General features: G+C 40.7%; 1 protein-coding gene across 1 annotated transcript in view; it reads right to left on the bottom strand.

Moving 5' to 3' along the window:
• LOC104404605 (protein eva-1 homolog C-like) overlaps window positions 1-16,712 on the bottom strand; it is a gene marked incomplete at its 3' end in the record, with an annotated part of 82,826 nt that overhangs the window by 24,283 nt on the left and 41,831 nt on the right. The window contains exon 2 of the mRNA XM_010013105.1: window positions 3,197-3,411. Coding sequence (XP_010011407.1) covers window positions 3,197-3,411 — 215 coding nt within the window. The remainder of the gene's footprint in view (window positions 1-3,196; window positions 3,412-16,712) is intronic.

Raw genomic sequence — 16,712 nt, forward strand, 5'->3', positions numbered from 1 at the left:
TGGCAACCATTTTCAGTGGCATGACTTCAATACACCTAAATGACCCTTAATATTTACTTTTCTGGGCAAAAGATTAATAGATTTTGGTCCTGGCAGCTGCTCTTCCTGACCTGAAAGGAAGACAAGAGATGGTTCAGCCACCATGAGGCTCCTCGTCAGACCTCTTCTGCCAAGCAGAACAGTGCACTCTGTGGGTCCCTTTTACCACAGCTACCAAAGCTCCAGATGTTCCTCTTCTCTCCCCCCACTCATCCCTCCTGGGTGGGACAAGGACATTGCTCTCCATTACTTCACAACCAGGAATACTCTCTGCAGAACTCCACAAAAAAAGTGAAAAAGAGCCAATACAAGACCAGACTGCTGATAAACAACAATAGTGCCCCAAATTAGTTTCTGCTATTAATGGATGAGTGAGAATTTTCTACACTTCCATCTTCAAAATATCTCAAAGATGCTTCAACTCTCCTTCCTTCCTGACATGTATCTCACGTGACTTGGGCTAACTTTAGGCTCCCCTGTTAAACTGAGTGAAGTGGGGGGAGCAAAGGGAGCGGTTTAAAAAAGGAAATAATGCCTGGCTTTCAACACAACTTTATTTTATTGTTCTCATCTCTCCATATTCATGTGACTTGATCAAAAAGTTAACAAGAGACCAACCACATCAAAACAAAAATCCCAGTATGAATGTCCAAATTCTTTGTATGTTTGGAAATCTCCCACTGAATCTGACATTGCAGTGTTAGAATAACAGAAATGCATAGTTTGGGGTCACTGCCTTAATCTCTTGGACACACTCTTCCAAGTGGTCTGCAGTTCATTTCAAACAAAAACAAGTGAACAAAGCAAGGGATACTGGCAGCCAACCACACAAGGCTGGATTATAGTGGTTTATTTTCCCTTTTTAACATAGAAACAATGTCTGAACTATGTCATTTACAGGGGAAAGAGCGGGAATGAATTCTTACTCACAGGTAGAGTCTGCAGGGAATAGTATTAATAAACTGCCCCTTACACTCCCTCCAGGCCACTCTCCAGAGAAGCAGCAAATTTTACAGTCATGGGTTTGATTAGACACAGTAATTTTATAATCTTAATTTTGAAGAGTTTGGCTGACTTTTTAGATTACTGACAGTCAGAATATACACACAGTTGGTCCTGCCTGTTGGAACCATAGAGCAGAGTTTCAAAACCACAAAACTACACATAATTTCCTTGTCTACAACTTTTCAATTTTCCTACATACACATGTTTCCTGCCAGCGAGCTGCAGGCAGCTTGCCTTTCAGCTTGTGGAGTTTCTGGATTACCTTTCAGAGAGGCTTCACCCCCTCCAGGACTGAGAAAGAAGACAAGATTCATCTCTGGCATTTGGACTCATCCTACCCTGGCCAAGCACAGCACATTGAGGTATCAAAGTCACATTTGGGAGCACCAGAGGGACTGTGGATCTCCTTCAAAGAGACTCGAGAACTTCCCCAAGGTCCCCCAAGAAATCTGTGGCAGAACAGAAATTGACAGCTACTTCCTTAGCACATCTGCATCCCAAAAATGGGTGGATAGGAGCATTCTGGTCTCAGTCATGTAACAAACATACTGTACAAGACTACCTACAGAGAACACAAATCTTACTCTGATAGATAGGGGAACTGTAAATACAAGCCCTGTAAGTGCTGGAGGCAAAGCTAATGGGAACAGTTCTGACAACATAAGGAGCTAAGCCAAGCAGGTAAGGATTTCTTTGAAATCCCTCCTGGACATAAAACCATGGCATGGAAAGCCAAAGGTTACATCTCCCCTGCTCTCAAGTTCTTCCAGATGTCTTAAGTGGGCCGCTTACCCACATGGGTTAAAGCTATGCACATAGCTATCAATCATGCTCAGAAACAAAGTGTTTCAAGTAAATTTTGCAGTAAATCAATAGAGGAAAGTAGGGAAGGTTAGCTTCTGCCAAAGTTTTCAATCCATGTTCCCCCATCTTAAACAACACAACTGCCTCCTGTCTGTTGTATTATGAACTTTCATTATCAGATCTGGGAAAACCTTCCACTGATAAGGACTATGTCCTCCCACACTACAACTCAGTCATTTGCTGTGCAGCGGAAGTGTTACAAGGGCAACTGCAAACCTGTCAGCTTAAGGGTTACACTATAGCAAACACTAACCCTGTGCAATTTCTTGAGAATTTACCACTGATATTTGGAAGTCAAAGCATTTGTATCAACTTTAAAAAAATGCTGTAAATTCCTCTTAAAAACCTTTGATGCAAGAGTGAGAAGTGATGTGGGAAACTCTGGCCTTTAGCCAAATTATAAAATAAATTATTATGCACCCTGTAGGTGTATTAATCTAGTTCTGCTATAAATTTTTATTATGAGTTGTTATTGATTCATAGCCATAAACACACTAGGTGCTCGAGATCTTTGCCCAGAAGTTTTCAGTCCCAAATCCTGCACTTGGAAAGACTTGTGCTTACTTCAGCATCTAGTAGCAGACCCCATTCATCTCAACAACATCAGCCAACTCATGTTTCTGATTCTAGTTGTTCCTACTGACAGTTGAGCTATGCTGGCACCTTACAAATAATCCTTTGATTTGCTGTCATCACACATTCTCTTGGGAGGATACATGTAGTCAACATCCCCTACACAAATGGACAGAGCTGAGCAACCACCAATGCTTGGGACATTACAAGCTTAAGTGATGTATGATCATTTACAGTGGCCTAAGAGCCAAATGAGTCAGAAGTAAAGCCCAGGGTTCTCTCTGGGTTTCAAGTTACCAAAAGCCTCTTGAAATAGGATCAGTTCTGAGGCAAAAAGAACACCACAGCAACTTCCAAATGTGGTGAAAAGGCTAACCATTGGGAAGGAAAACTAAAAAAAATTAAAAATTCACCTTCAAATCCAGTCAAACATATAAACATCCTGTGGTGTTACAGAGTAATTCTATTTCAACCACATTCCTGAACTGTTACTGACTGGAGTAACAGCAAAGTTGAGACATTCATCAGCAAAATCTAATTCAGTCCTGTCTAAACTACCAAGACGAATTACCCACTAAGCTGTGTGAGGTGTCAGTGCTGCCATGCTGGGTAGTGCTCCTTAACAGAGCTCTATGCAGCACCAGCACAGATAGCTGCTGCCTGGCCAAGAAAAGATGAAGTCCCAAATGAACAGATTCAGTTTAACACGCCATACCTGAAGGGAAGTGCCAACTGAACAGGCAACATCTTCCTTAATTAAGGTTGCATAGGAGTGGGGATAGCGAGAAGGACACATCTGATGACTTGGTACAATTCGGCCATAAAAAGAAGACTGGATGCTGATGGTAGTTCTGTGAGGACATCTCAGGGAGACATATTCTCCATCGCAGGCATGGTCAGTGTAATTCTTTAGTACTTGTGATATGTAACCTGCAAAAACCATGAGAAAAACTATCATTAGTGAAAGGAAGTTAATATTTAGGCGATTCACACCACTGCAATATAACAAACACACATCCTACAAGCAATAAAGGACACATTTTATTCCTCATCTCACACATGTGCAAAGGAGAGAGACAATGACATGGCAGGGGTGGAGGCCTGGTGACTTGACCTTCAGCCATACTTGGTGGAAGTAATACTCAGATGCTCCAAACGCTTAGTCCAATCATGACACTTATTTCCGTTGGCATATCTACAAAGTCTACAGGAAATGCAGCTGAGCCAGACTCATCATTTAGACCACATCTAGATACTGTATGCAATTTTTGGACCCACGATAAAAAGTAGACTTCCATAAACTGGAGTGAATTTGACAGAGGGCCACCAAGGTGTTTGGGAGCTGGAGCACTTGCCCTGTAAGAAGTGGCTTGTTTAGCCTAGAGAAGATACAGTGTTGTGGAAAACTAGTAGCAGCCTGCCAGCATCTATAGGGAGATTATCAAGGAGATGGAGCCACGCTCTTCACAGTGGTGCATGGTGGGAGAATGAGAGATAACAGGCACAAGACGAAGCAAGAGATTCAGACCAGGTATATGGAGCAACCTTTTCACTGTGAGGGTAGTCAAGCAGTGGAGCAGCTTGCCCAGAGAACTTGTGCAGCCTGCATCCTTAGAGGTTTTCAAGACCTTACCAGATAAAGCCCTGAGCAACCTGGCCTGCCCTTCTGCTCAAAGCTGGACCTACTTAGACCAAGTTTCCCAAGGCCTTGCCCAGTTCTGAATATCTCCAAGGATAAGGCCTCCACAACCTCTCTGGGTAACCTGTGCCAATGCTTAACAATTTTCACAGTGAAAATTTTTTTCATTACATGCAATTGGAATTTTCCAGGTTATGACTTTTTTTGTTCCCCTTGGTTCTTCCATTGTACATTTCAGATAAAAGACTGGTTCTGTTTCCTCTATACCTTTAGGTAGTGTAAAACAGTAATTAGATCCCACTCCCCTTATTCTTTACTTCTCCTAGATGAACAGAGCAGCTCCCTCAGACTCTTATTTATCATATGTTCTAGTACCCTTGCCTTCTTGGCAGCCAAAGGGATTCTTTCTAGATCTCAACATCTTTGCTATACTGAGGGGCCAGCTTGGTATGCAATTACCTTTCATTACTGCAAGGTGCATTGCTTCCTCACATCATCCTGTCTTCCAAGACATGAGAATGGACACAGAGAAGCACAATTCATGTGGTTTGAGAGAATTCACATGGCTTTCTCAGAATCATCTCTAGCTATCCTTGTAGACATATCTGTAGGGCATACTTACTCCACTAAGTTAAACACTTCCAGGGCCTTTTCTCTGCCTCTAAGGCCATATCCAGCAACTTCCTCTTACTCTCCAAAATAGAATGGCTTACATCCAGAACTTTTAATGGGAATAGTTGTGCTTCCAGACCAACACTGAAACCTAGCTCAAGAGTTGTGTGAAAGAACATCAGTCCGAACAAATATCAAGATGCCCAAAATGCCTATAATTATTGTTCTCAGATACAATCAACACACACTAATTTAGCTTCAGTATTCAAACTGCCACGATGAGGTCTGGATCCTCTGATTTCTCTAAATTACAGTTCTTATTTAGCAGTTCTGTTGCTGCAGTGCCTCAAGGTGTGTGCCAAATATATATTTACTCAAATCAACATATTAATTTCCAAATCCCCAGGGCTACATTTGCTCATAAGAAAAAGGCTGAGACACAGCCCCAGTAATTAGAGTAAGTGACAGGGCTGCATCAGATCAGGGAATAGCACTATTTAATTTAGTGCCTTTATCTCAGTTGTTCAAGGAAGCACTCTGGGAATAAAATGAACTACCGGAGTGCATCTCCTTTCCCAGCCAGTAGAATACATGCTCTGTGTGATGCTGTACACCTAGTCTTGCAGTCAGATCAGCTCTTTTCCATGAAAAGTAAGGCAGTCATACAAGATGGGCATCAGGACAAGCAAACTGCAAGCAAAACCAGAATATAACACAAAACATTAAACCCTAATTTCCATGCTGTTACTCCAGCACGTTAGGACTTTTCCCTGAGGCTGACCTATTAGGGAGCCAGAGAAATACAACCAAGATGCAGTCAAGGCTCTACTTGATTCTCTGGATATTCAATTATTCTGTCAGACTGCCATCCTAGAACATGCCTTTCATATTACCAATTCAGGATCAGCGAAGACTTCAACTCTTGCAGTTAGTGCAGATCACTTGTTGAAACAACTCCTTCCTCTCATCTTTCATCAGCAATCTTAGAATAACTTGAGTTTATTCAAGCTCAAGATATTGAAGGGATTGAACACTTTGATGGTTTCTGGCTAAATAATAACCTAAGCACAGTATCTGAAACATCTGGCACTGACCACTGTCAGAGATAAAATACTGGATTAGGTATGGACATCATCAGAGATGACATGATGATCTTCAAAGAGCAAAAGGAGTGGCTGTAGAGAATTAATGCACTCTTTTCCTATTTAAGTGTGCCAGATTTGCATTACATTCATTGGTCATTCTCTTGAAAGCATTGCCATTTCATTACCCATTGATTCATGGTTCAGTAACCCAAAACTGATTTTTTTCAGCATCCTTGCTGAATTTTTGGTAACAAGTCTCCAGCAACCTCTTGTACCACTACATGTGGTACCAGGGAGGGAACTACTAGGATGCTCTTTACTGAATGAAATGCATAAACATGTAGCAAATGGCAGGTGTTTGGGTACTTCAATGGCACTTGTATACCAAGGTAAGAAGCCCTCCATCAGGACACAAGGAATAGCTTACAGAACTCTTTGACTCTTTCCTGGCAAGCATGAATAAATCTCTTTTGGATGGCTGCAAGAAACTATTTTAGTTTAGGAAAATGATACAGCAGATCACCTGTTCATAGGCCACAGAATGAGAGTCAAGAAACTGAGACAACAAACGTATTATCAAATGATGTTACCATTCCCCATCAAGTATATGTCTCTGCATTATGGGATATAAGCTACAGTCTTACAAGTACCCACTCCAAAGATAAGACAAGTTGGTTTTAAAGATGGCCGAAGACATTTGCTTCTCCTTTCTTCACCCTCAAATTCTGGGATGTGATATCACCATTGTTGTACCCAGGACCTGAAGGGAAGCAATTATTTAAGGAAAACATTCCAGCTGTACTGCTACAGTCAAATCTACCCTATTATGGCATGGTTCATCTAGGAGTGGAAGTGACGTAAATTGTCATGATTTTATCAGGAAATTCTTTAGTGGTTCACTTACTAGCCTGTGTAGTAAAGACAATGTTAGAGCAAGTAGTAACTTGAGCATTTCTTTAAAAATGTATATTGCATTTGAAAGCCTGGTAAAAATATAAAAGAATTTTAAAGCATTAAGCCCACCAAAACTTTTCCAAATGCTATACATTTTGAAAATCCAGGATAACAAAAATGATCTCAAAATCTTTTGGGTTTAGCACTTCTTTTTTTTTTTTCCAAGGATTGTGTTGAGGACATGGAATCTTTGCTGGTGGACATCCATACTCCCAAATTAAATCACTGTATAGGAGTCAAGTGCTAAACAACTCCTTGATTCAAAAGACCAATGTCACTACCAAAGCAGGGATTTACACTCTGAGGACAGAAAAAAGAACCAAAAGAAGTAGATCACAAAAACAACAGGTCAGTTTCCCTCTAACAGGAGGGAAATGTTCCTTTCAAACACCACTTCCAATTTATTTTTCCAAAGTCCAGAGTTCGACTCCTATCAGTCATCAGCAATTAACTTCACTATTTGCCAAAAACAACACTTGATGCTGACTGTAACTCTATCCCACCCAGCAATGTTAGTTCCCAAGAACCATTTTCACCATTGCCTCTCCAGGGAACTGTTGCTCAGTTCCCATCCAACAGCCAATTCTAACCCTTAACACATATGCAGACTAGAGGAAAATAACGATTTCATATAGAATATCATCCTTTTACAGGTACTTTAAATCTAATCATAATCCTTTACTTACTCTCCTAGAGCAACAGCCCTGCCTTTTTCAAATAAAAGCAACTAATGGAGTGCTTCACAAAAGCACAGATGATATAAGAGCTTCCATCGCATCCAAATGTAGGATAATAGTAGACTATGCAAACGCTCATTCATACATCCTTTTTAAGTATGGTTATCTAAAAGCAGCAAGTCCTCTTCTGTTTCCACTAAATACAGTTCTAGTTTTGATTCATAAGGGCCATAGCGACGACACATCAGCTTGTCAGTCATCAGAGGACAAATTTCATCTTTCACCAGGAAACACCTCTGTGTGTGTGTGCTGGAGGAATAGAGACAATCACAACAAAACTAACACTTTGTACAGTTTGAATATGACCTGAAACTTCTAATAAATTACAAGGAAACTCAAATGATATTAATGTTTAATGAACTACTACACATAATTCAAGCCAGACCTTCATTAGTATCTGCACTGAGCTATATCTAAGCTGTAGTACTGTCTTAAAATATCCAATTCTGAGCTTTTGTAGTTACACATGTAGAAGTAGATACATATAACAGAAAAACCAACATATTGAATAAAGAACATTATACTTGGAAACAAGTGATTTCCGTTATCTGAAACACATGCAGTCAGTGCAATTAACTGTGTTGGTGAATAAAACATTACCTTGTTCCTGGTTGACACAGATTCTTTTATTTTTAATCCCATTATTTGGGGGTGGGGAGTGGTGTGGTGTCAGTATTTACTGTTATATTCTCCTAGTTTCCTTACCTTCCTTGCAGAGATTCTAAATGTGAAACAAAACTTTCTTCCAGGAGAGACCTTAATCAGATACATTTCTGGAGCTCAGACTACCCCTATACCACACTGTTTTTTGGACAGGTTGTGGAGAATTTCAGCTTATTCTTTATATGCAGAACACTGATACTCGTTACTCACAGAAACAGTGCTAAGCCAGTGGAATAGAATAACAGGCCACGAGGACAGGCAACAGGGGTGAAATGTGATCCCAGGCAAGGCTTGAAGCCAGAGCAAGTAACTCAATGAATGTATTTCATAGCAGGCATTACTGATAATCCTGTGGCTGCAGTAGTAAAAGCAGCTCTCTCAAATCACAGAGCAGCCTAGTACAGACAAGTAGAGTTTGTTTTGCTTTGTTACTAATACTGGAGATTAAAACTTGCTGTTACAAACCTTCTACAGAGAGATTTGCTTTCACTTCAGCTACTCCCCAACCCTTTCACCTTTCAGATACCATAAAGCACTGAATAAATTTGAACATCTTGTAAGCATACTTAGGAAAATATTTTTATTTTAATTCAACAGTTTCTTGCTCAGTCTGATCTTCTGTACTGCAGTTGCAGCTCCGAACAGTATCCAGTGTTACCTTAGCAAAACAGCTTTAAAACAAGAGTGAATTTAGAACTACAGCTGAGTGCCAGCATTCCAAAGCTAAACAAGGTAACATTTTGTAAATCCTGAACAGTAGTATTTCATACTGGGTTTGTGTAAGGATGAGAAGGTAGTAGAAATTAGGTTGGTGAAGGCCAGGGGTGACAGAAATAAAAACGTGGTAGTTTTAAACTCTGCAGACTTGAATCTAAGGTCAGATACTAGTGAGGATTATTGCTAATTATTCCCTTAAATTTCCTAACTGTAAATTCCTATAGAATTTAATAAACCACTACAGCCCTTCCACAGACTGCTTCTATAACTCTGGAGAACTTAATAAGCAAGTCCAACTACAAGTATTTTGGGCCTAGAACTTTAAAGAATCACTCTAAAAATCCAATACAACAAATCTTCTTTGTTATTTCAACATCATCTTAGATGATGTTCTTAGAATGACCCCATAAGTCTTGGTTTCTTGAAAACTTAATTTTTTTCTAAAACAAGTTTTTAAAGCCTTTGTGACTATGGAGATTATTTTTTTTCCTGATCTTTTATAATTTGAAAAGGCAAATGAACAGAGTTTAAAAATTATCTTTCTAGAACCAAGGAAATCTAACCTTGTTCAGCCCTGAGCAAGTTCCACCAAGGACAGGGATTCTCTGGAGCACCCATGCCAGTGCTTCACCATATTTCTGATTAAAGCACTTTTTTTCCAAATAAGTTCTTAGAATTTCCCCTGTTACAAATCATCTCTGTTGCCTCTTGTCTTTTTACTTTGTACCTGAGAGGAACCTCACTTTAGTTTATGTATGACCATTTTTAGGAAGCATCTGGATACCCCTCAGTCTCCTCTTCTCCGGCCTCCTCTCCTATGACATGTGCTCTAGCCCCAAACGACCCTATTGGCCCTCCACTGGACTCCCTCCAGTTAGTCAGTGTTTCTTTTATAATCTTGTACCAGTATCATGACCTGTAATTCAAGGTGGTGACCACCCAGTTCCTCTGGATTTAAGGAATTGTTTTAAAAGCTCTTGTTTTACTAGCTGTATGGATGTAGGCAGCCACGATGTTGAAGGAAATTTGATAGTACAGAGAATTTGGCTGGAAGGAGCTGCCCCAGGACTTCACCAACTTGCAACCCTCTCTCCAGCTGTTTATTCCTGCTCCTTTATTTCAGATCAAAGCCTTTTCCATTGATCTGTGTGTATGGGGATGTATGTGGTCTCAGTGACAGCAACCAGAGTCAGACCACGGGTGTCCGGCTAGCAACCAGAGCAAGTGAGGGTGTGCATACTGTGCGTGTCTGTCTGTGATCACTAGAGACTGCCACGCTGGACTAGCTGGCATGTAGAATAAGAGCTTTGGGAGCCAGGTGTGAAAGTGGTCACAGGTCTAGGTCAAATACTGGAGAGACCAGACAACCTGTGAGTTGGCTACAGGAGAGACAAGAAGGTCCAGGCCAGCTATGGGAAGACCAGGTTCAGGGAGTCAACTGAGAGACATGTCTGCATGCACACATCTGTGTGAGGTGACTGGAGAAGAGAGGCCCAGACCCATGAGCCAGCTATTACATGGACTGTACTGGGAGGATCCACATCATATCTATGCATGCGTATTTTCTCCTAACATGCTTTCATCATGATCAACCAGAGAGGGGAGAAGGATGAGGCCACTTGTGCTGTTGTGTTTGCATGAATTCTGTTTCTGCCTGTGTTGATCTGAGTGGCCCGAGACACACACATCTCCCTATTGGGAACAGCTGCTCAGCATCACTGTTGCCTGCACCTGGGAACACAGAGCTGTCACTACCTTGCCTGTATCAGGCTACCAGATCTAGCAATTCCTAACACTTCCCACTAAAAATTCCATTTATGTGTGAATATATTTATATGCAGACAAACATACAAGCATGTTAAAAAAAGAAACAACAAACGAACAACTTTGCAGAATATTTTTCCTAGTTTAAGTTACAGGAGAAGCCTGAACCCCACTGTAACTGCAGAGTTAATTTTTTGCAGCACTAAATTTTTTAGAACATTTAGTGAAAATAGTATTATAGCATTATGAATATTAATACATTATATAATTAATATGTTGGTGTTACAGCATTATAAATATTAATGTCTAATTGTAAAAGGTATAACTTAGCATGCATTGGTACACATTATGTGTCAATTATATGAAGTATATTGCACATAGCACAATCATATTTATAAAATATCTGGCATAACCCAAAGATAATTGCCAGGTCACCTTGGGAAGCCTTATGGGCTTCAGTACTCAGATAATGAGAGCTATAATGTTGAGAGTGATTTAGTGTATACTACTTACAGCTCAAAAAGGTCAATTCCACGCACTATAGACAAGCTGGGCAGTATTTTATTCTAGAGATACAGCTGCAGTAAGGGTTAAGGTCATCACTTTATAGCTAAAGGAACTGCATGGGTGATACTTCCTGAGCAGTTTCAATTGGCTCTTTCTCCTTGGCTCTCAACCAAGTCCTTTCCCAAACACAGTCATCACACAAATAAATCACAGCACTGCTCTCTGTGGCCTTGCTATTGCATTCTAAGTAGTGATAAAGAGCTCACACCACCAGGGGTCATGTAGCTATTCCAAATTAAGTTATAACAGGCTTATTCTATTGAAAGTGCAATTTTCTCTAGGTGGCTTATATACAAGAGATTTTCAACAGAAAAACTACAGTGATTATAATTAGGCTGCCATTATGATACCCATATAATTTTCCATAGTAAACAGTCACACGGGGACACACTTGCATAACTACCAATGCGCCTTTGCTGGTAAACTTCCACATAGAGACAAATTTCACTGGTGTTCATTCTAATTTTCAGTTCCACAATAACATCCTTCTGATCCCACCCTTTCCTTTTCTTATGGAAAACAAATTTTCCCTTGGAAATCGACATCATTACAAATCTAACATGCAAATGGAAACACCCTAGCTAACAAACAAAAAACAATTCAAAAGCTTGGTGTCTTCCTGCAGCCACAGGTAGCTCTGCCTGCAGAGAAGTTCAGGAGCTCAAACAGGATCTGTCCCCACACAGCCTGCTCCCAGGGCATGCTGATGCTCAACCTTTGCTGCAAGCATTACTGGGTCTTGTGGCAAGAGAATGACAGCTCTTCTGCACCAGTCACTAAAATTGCTGAAATCAAATTTGTGCCATTTCTTAAGAGCCAGGGACCAACTTACTCATATGCTGCTGAAGTGATTAAACAACACAATATTTTTATGTAACAGGGAAAGGCATCAGAAGCTAGATCTGCCCACTTCCCTCAGGACATGCTCTGAGCTTACTGAATGTCTTACTACTTATTCAAGAAGCTAAGAACATTTTATAGTGATCAGCATCTTAGTCCATCTAACCCACATATATAGAATAGAATAGCATAACATAACACAGCATAGCATAAAATTTGTACTTCCATGACTTGTGCAGGCAATCTGCAATAACTGTCCCACTCTCTCCACACCCACGGCAGAAGCGCTCTGTAAGTCTCTGCAAGGCATCTCTTTATGTCCACCAAATCTCTTCTTGGGCCCTCATGATATCACCTTGGTGATACGCTGGTGAGCACAGTGCGTGACAGCAGCCATCTTCTGGTGCACCCTCATTCCCAGAGAATGCACCTTTTGTTTTTCCCCTCTAGTATTGTCAAAGCACAGGGTTTACAAGATCACCACATACCAAAGAAAATTCAGTCCCAAGTCTTGTCTAAAATTAGGAGATACTTGGCATCTGTATTAAAAGCAGCTGCTGTGTATCAGGTCTCTGGTAAGGTCTGTGACAGCTCCTTTAAGTCCCCATGCAGTGTGACAGTAAGAGACCAACAGAGAAGGTTGGGGACTCTCCAATTTGATCAAAACACAGACTTTCACCACTGCAAACACGGGGGAAAAGTTTGTATTACAAACATGCAGCAACGGAAATATACATCAGCCTTGCTATAACTATGTGGGTCTGCAGAGATACAGCAGAAGTGCCTAAAGGCAGCCTGGCCTTTGCCTACAGCTTTACTAGGAGCAATAGAGAAGTATCCTGTTACCATCCAAATTAAAAGAAATCTTTTGCACAGCATATCACACTGTGACATGGAACAAAGAAAACAGTTGTTTGACCACACAAGTGACATACAAGACTTCATGTGCACTGACCAATTGTTTAAGCAAATCAAGAACTAAGCCATGACAATCTGACAAGGGCTAAGAAACACCAACACTAAACAAAAAGGTTTCTGCCCATTCGAGAGAACTTATTCCGATAAAACTATGAGTACAGAGAGATGGCAGCTTTGTTTAGACTAGGGCAAATGGCAGGAGTGAAGGCAAAAGTGCATAAGCCTATGGGAGCTGCTGCTATAGCCATCACGAGTAGATGCAAGTGCTTTGCACACAATGCCAGGAGCCAGCTCTGGGGCTCTTAGAGTGACCTACATCCCTGAAAAAAGTAGATTCAACTGGCAGGTCACAATATTGAATGATTCCTGTAATCCCAGAGAGCAAATCTGAAATCCTGTTACCTTGCATGAAATGATACAGTGTGACTTAAATGTTTAACTACCATCTTGGCAGTGAAGAGTTCCCCTGCAGGAAATAATTCCAACCAGGTTGTAGTCTCTCTCACTGATTTTAACACAAACTTCAACGCTCCAATGGTCATTTCTATTAGAAAAATTTTTGTATTGCAAAGTGTGAGATTTGAGGCCTCCTCATTTGACATTGTGTAATAAGGGTAGGGGATAGACAATTTTCCTGCCCAAGTAGGTCAAATCACTCTGGGTTGGCTTTGCACCCTAGAAATTTTTCCACTGAAGAAGCAGGAAACTTTTTAGTACAATGACAAATTGTTGTCTGTGGTGGGAAGGGTACATACTGCTCACAGACATATAGTGTGAGTTGTGCTGAGGCACTGGAGAATCCACACTTGTCATTCCGATCCAAACTAGAGACCTTATGCTTAATTCTTCCAGAACTCACTTCCCAAGAAAATTCAAAAATTAGGCAGAAGCTTGTTTCTAACACTGGAATTTTAACATATACCTCTTCCTTCTGCTTTCAATTCCATCTTTTATTTACTTATTCATGGTTGATTTGACAAATTTAATGAAAGCAACAGCTCCAGAACGAACCTGCATCCTTATCCACAGGGCCCGCAGTAAGAACTATGATGCTGCCCTCTGCATGACTTTCACCTGTGAAATGCATATTTCTCTGCTTTGGCCATGCATTGGCAGCTTTATGAACCCCAAGAGAGGAAAGGAAATGAGAGACTGAGACAAGATAGAAAAGGCTAAACAGTGAAAGGAAGAAATAGAGTAGGGGAAAAAGAAAGAAATTAAAAAAGGAAAACAAAAGGAGACACAGGGTAGAGTTTATATATATATGTGTGTGTGTGTGTATATATACATATATATATATAAAGAAATAAGTCCCTTTCTAATTTGTCAATTAGAAATGTGGTCCCAGGAGCTCATCCTGCCTGCAAGAATCAGCTGGAAGCATCATGAAGGCTGGGTCACTTGAAACTGGAGAAACAGAAGTGGACTTAAAATACTAAAAAGGTGCAAGATTTTGAGCAAGAATATCTATTTGTAAATGATCTCTCTTTATGTTCCCACTTGGTTGAGCTCAAAATCGTACCTGCTTGCAAAAAGGACTGTGTTAGAGATAAAAATTATCCACGAGAAACGTGATCTCAGACTGGATGTAAAAAGAGAAAAAAAATAAGATGAAAAAGTAGGTTTGCCTGAGTCTCCCCTAATTTCTGGTATGCTCTATCTCTGTCTGATTACTTGGCTACAAACTTCAAATATTATCTTAACAGAACATGCAGTGTATTGCATATGCAACAGCCAGGCAAAACTGCCAGATAAGTATCTTCTGTTTAAGCCACTGACTTCAGCCAAGAGGGAATTTATTACTCACCAGTAACTGGACCACGTAAAGCAACAATAAATGTCAGGGTAGCAGGAAAAAAAATTTTATTGTTTGATATAAACAATCCTAGCAAAAGACAGGCATCCTGAGCATCATCAGTTTGAGCTGTCAGGCTGCACAACTAGCCTGAAGCTAACTAACCTCAAATTCCCACATACTCCTCCTGTAAAAGATGCTGCAGGTAAGGACAGGAAATTAGAGCTTCAAAGTAAAAGCAAGATAGTCTCTGTACCTTGGGCTGAAGATCGAGCATTAATGCAGGAGCTTCCTTTCTCCTTATCAAAAAAGCTATACCCTCCTGGCACTGAAGTGAAAAGCCTTGCCTGTCTCAAAATATCTCACCAATTTAACTTACTTTTAGTTTTCCCAAAGAATCACATCACTCAATCACAGAAAGTGTAATATTCTTGTTGGGACTTTAAAAATTAGTGGCTAAATTAGTTTACCCTAGTAGCACTTCAGGACATGACAGAGGGTGAAAGGATACACAAAGAGAGTGAACTGCTTAGCCTGGAATATAAGTTAATAATAAAGACATCTGACTAACAGAGGAAAGACAGGACAGCCCCATTCTACCACATCACCCCAATCATCTCTATAAAGGTAATAAGAGAAAACACAAAAGGTATTTTTCCACAGGGCCGCTTTTCTCCCCCACCTCTTGCTGAGGCCATTCCTCATATTTGCAGCTTCTTTCAAGGACAGAAATAATATTTGGCTTCCTTGGCAACGAAGAACAAAGAGACAATAGAAATCTGACAGTGGAATTTATTAAGCCACATACTGCACTAACCCTTTGTATAGGGACAGCAATCAGGCAGAGCAGAATGGCCCCAGCATAACAGCAGTTAGAAAAGGTTTTTGGCTAAAAGCTGTTTGTGCTGCTTTGACACAGAGCAGTGGTTCTGACTAATAGGCTAGAGAAGGGGATTTCTTTTGCAGAGTAACACTTTGAAAGGCTCTTTGCCTCACACCTGTAACACCAACTACATGCATAGCACATGTTTTCCTCCTACCTATTTTATTATGTACCAAAACACATCACAGGCCATAATAGTTTCAGGGTCAGCTACTGCCAAACTCAGTGAGAATTGTGTTCATATATGGAGAGCATTACAGCTAAAGGCTATGATTAAACTGCAAGACCTAGGAGCACTGGATCTGGGTGCATATCCCAGCTGTATCCCAACTCCGTACTGGAACCACACAACATCATTCCTCCCCAGAAAAGGTGATTTTATTTTTATTTTTTTAAATCTTCAGACAGCTTAGATTGATGACTACCACCTCCTACATTATCCTAGTTTGGGACAGGACATAGAACTGCACCCAGTTATCCTGCTGTTGTGTTTAATGTTATGTTTTTCTGTTACACTAAGGAACACTTCTGAACCTGTGTATGCCACCTGTATATTTTGCAGATGATACAGAACTAGAAGGAGCAGTTGATAGACGAGACAGGTCCATCATTCAAAGGGACCTTGAAAATCTGCAGAAATGAGCAAACAGGAATCTCACTAATTTTAACTAAGGAAAATGCCAAGTCCTGCTCACAGGGAGGAGTATCCCCATGCACCATGCTGTGGACCAACAGGCTGGAAGGCAGGTTTGTAGAAAAGGACCAGGGTGTTCTGGTGGACACCAAGTTGACCAAGAGCCAGTAATATGCCCTCATAATAAAGGCAGCCATTGGTAGGAGTATCACCAGCAGGTGAGGAGAGGAAAGTCTACATCTCAGCACTGGTGACATGATCTGGAGTGTTATGTCCAGTTCTGGATTCCCCAGTGCAAGAGAGACATGGACATACTGGTGCAAGTCCAGCAAAGGGCTACAAAGATCAAGGGACTGGAGTATGTCCTATGAGGAGAGGCTGAAAGACCTGTTTAAATTGAATAAGAGAAGGTTCAGGGGGATC

The sequence above is a fragment of the Nestor notabilis genome, unplaced genomic scaffold (assembly GCF_000696875.1).
Source record: "Nestor notabilis isolate BGI_N333 unplaced genomic scaffold, ASM69687v1 scaffold6920, whole genome shotgun sequence".
Taxonomy (NCBI): domain Eukaryota; kingdom Metazoa; phylum Chordata; class Aves; order Psittaciformes; family Psittacidae; genus Nestor; species Nestor notabilis.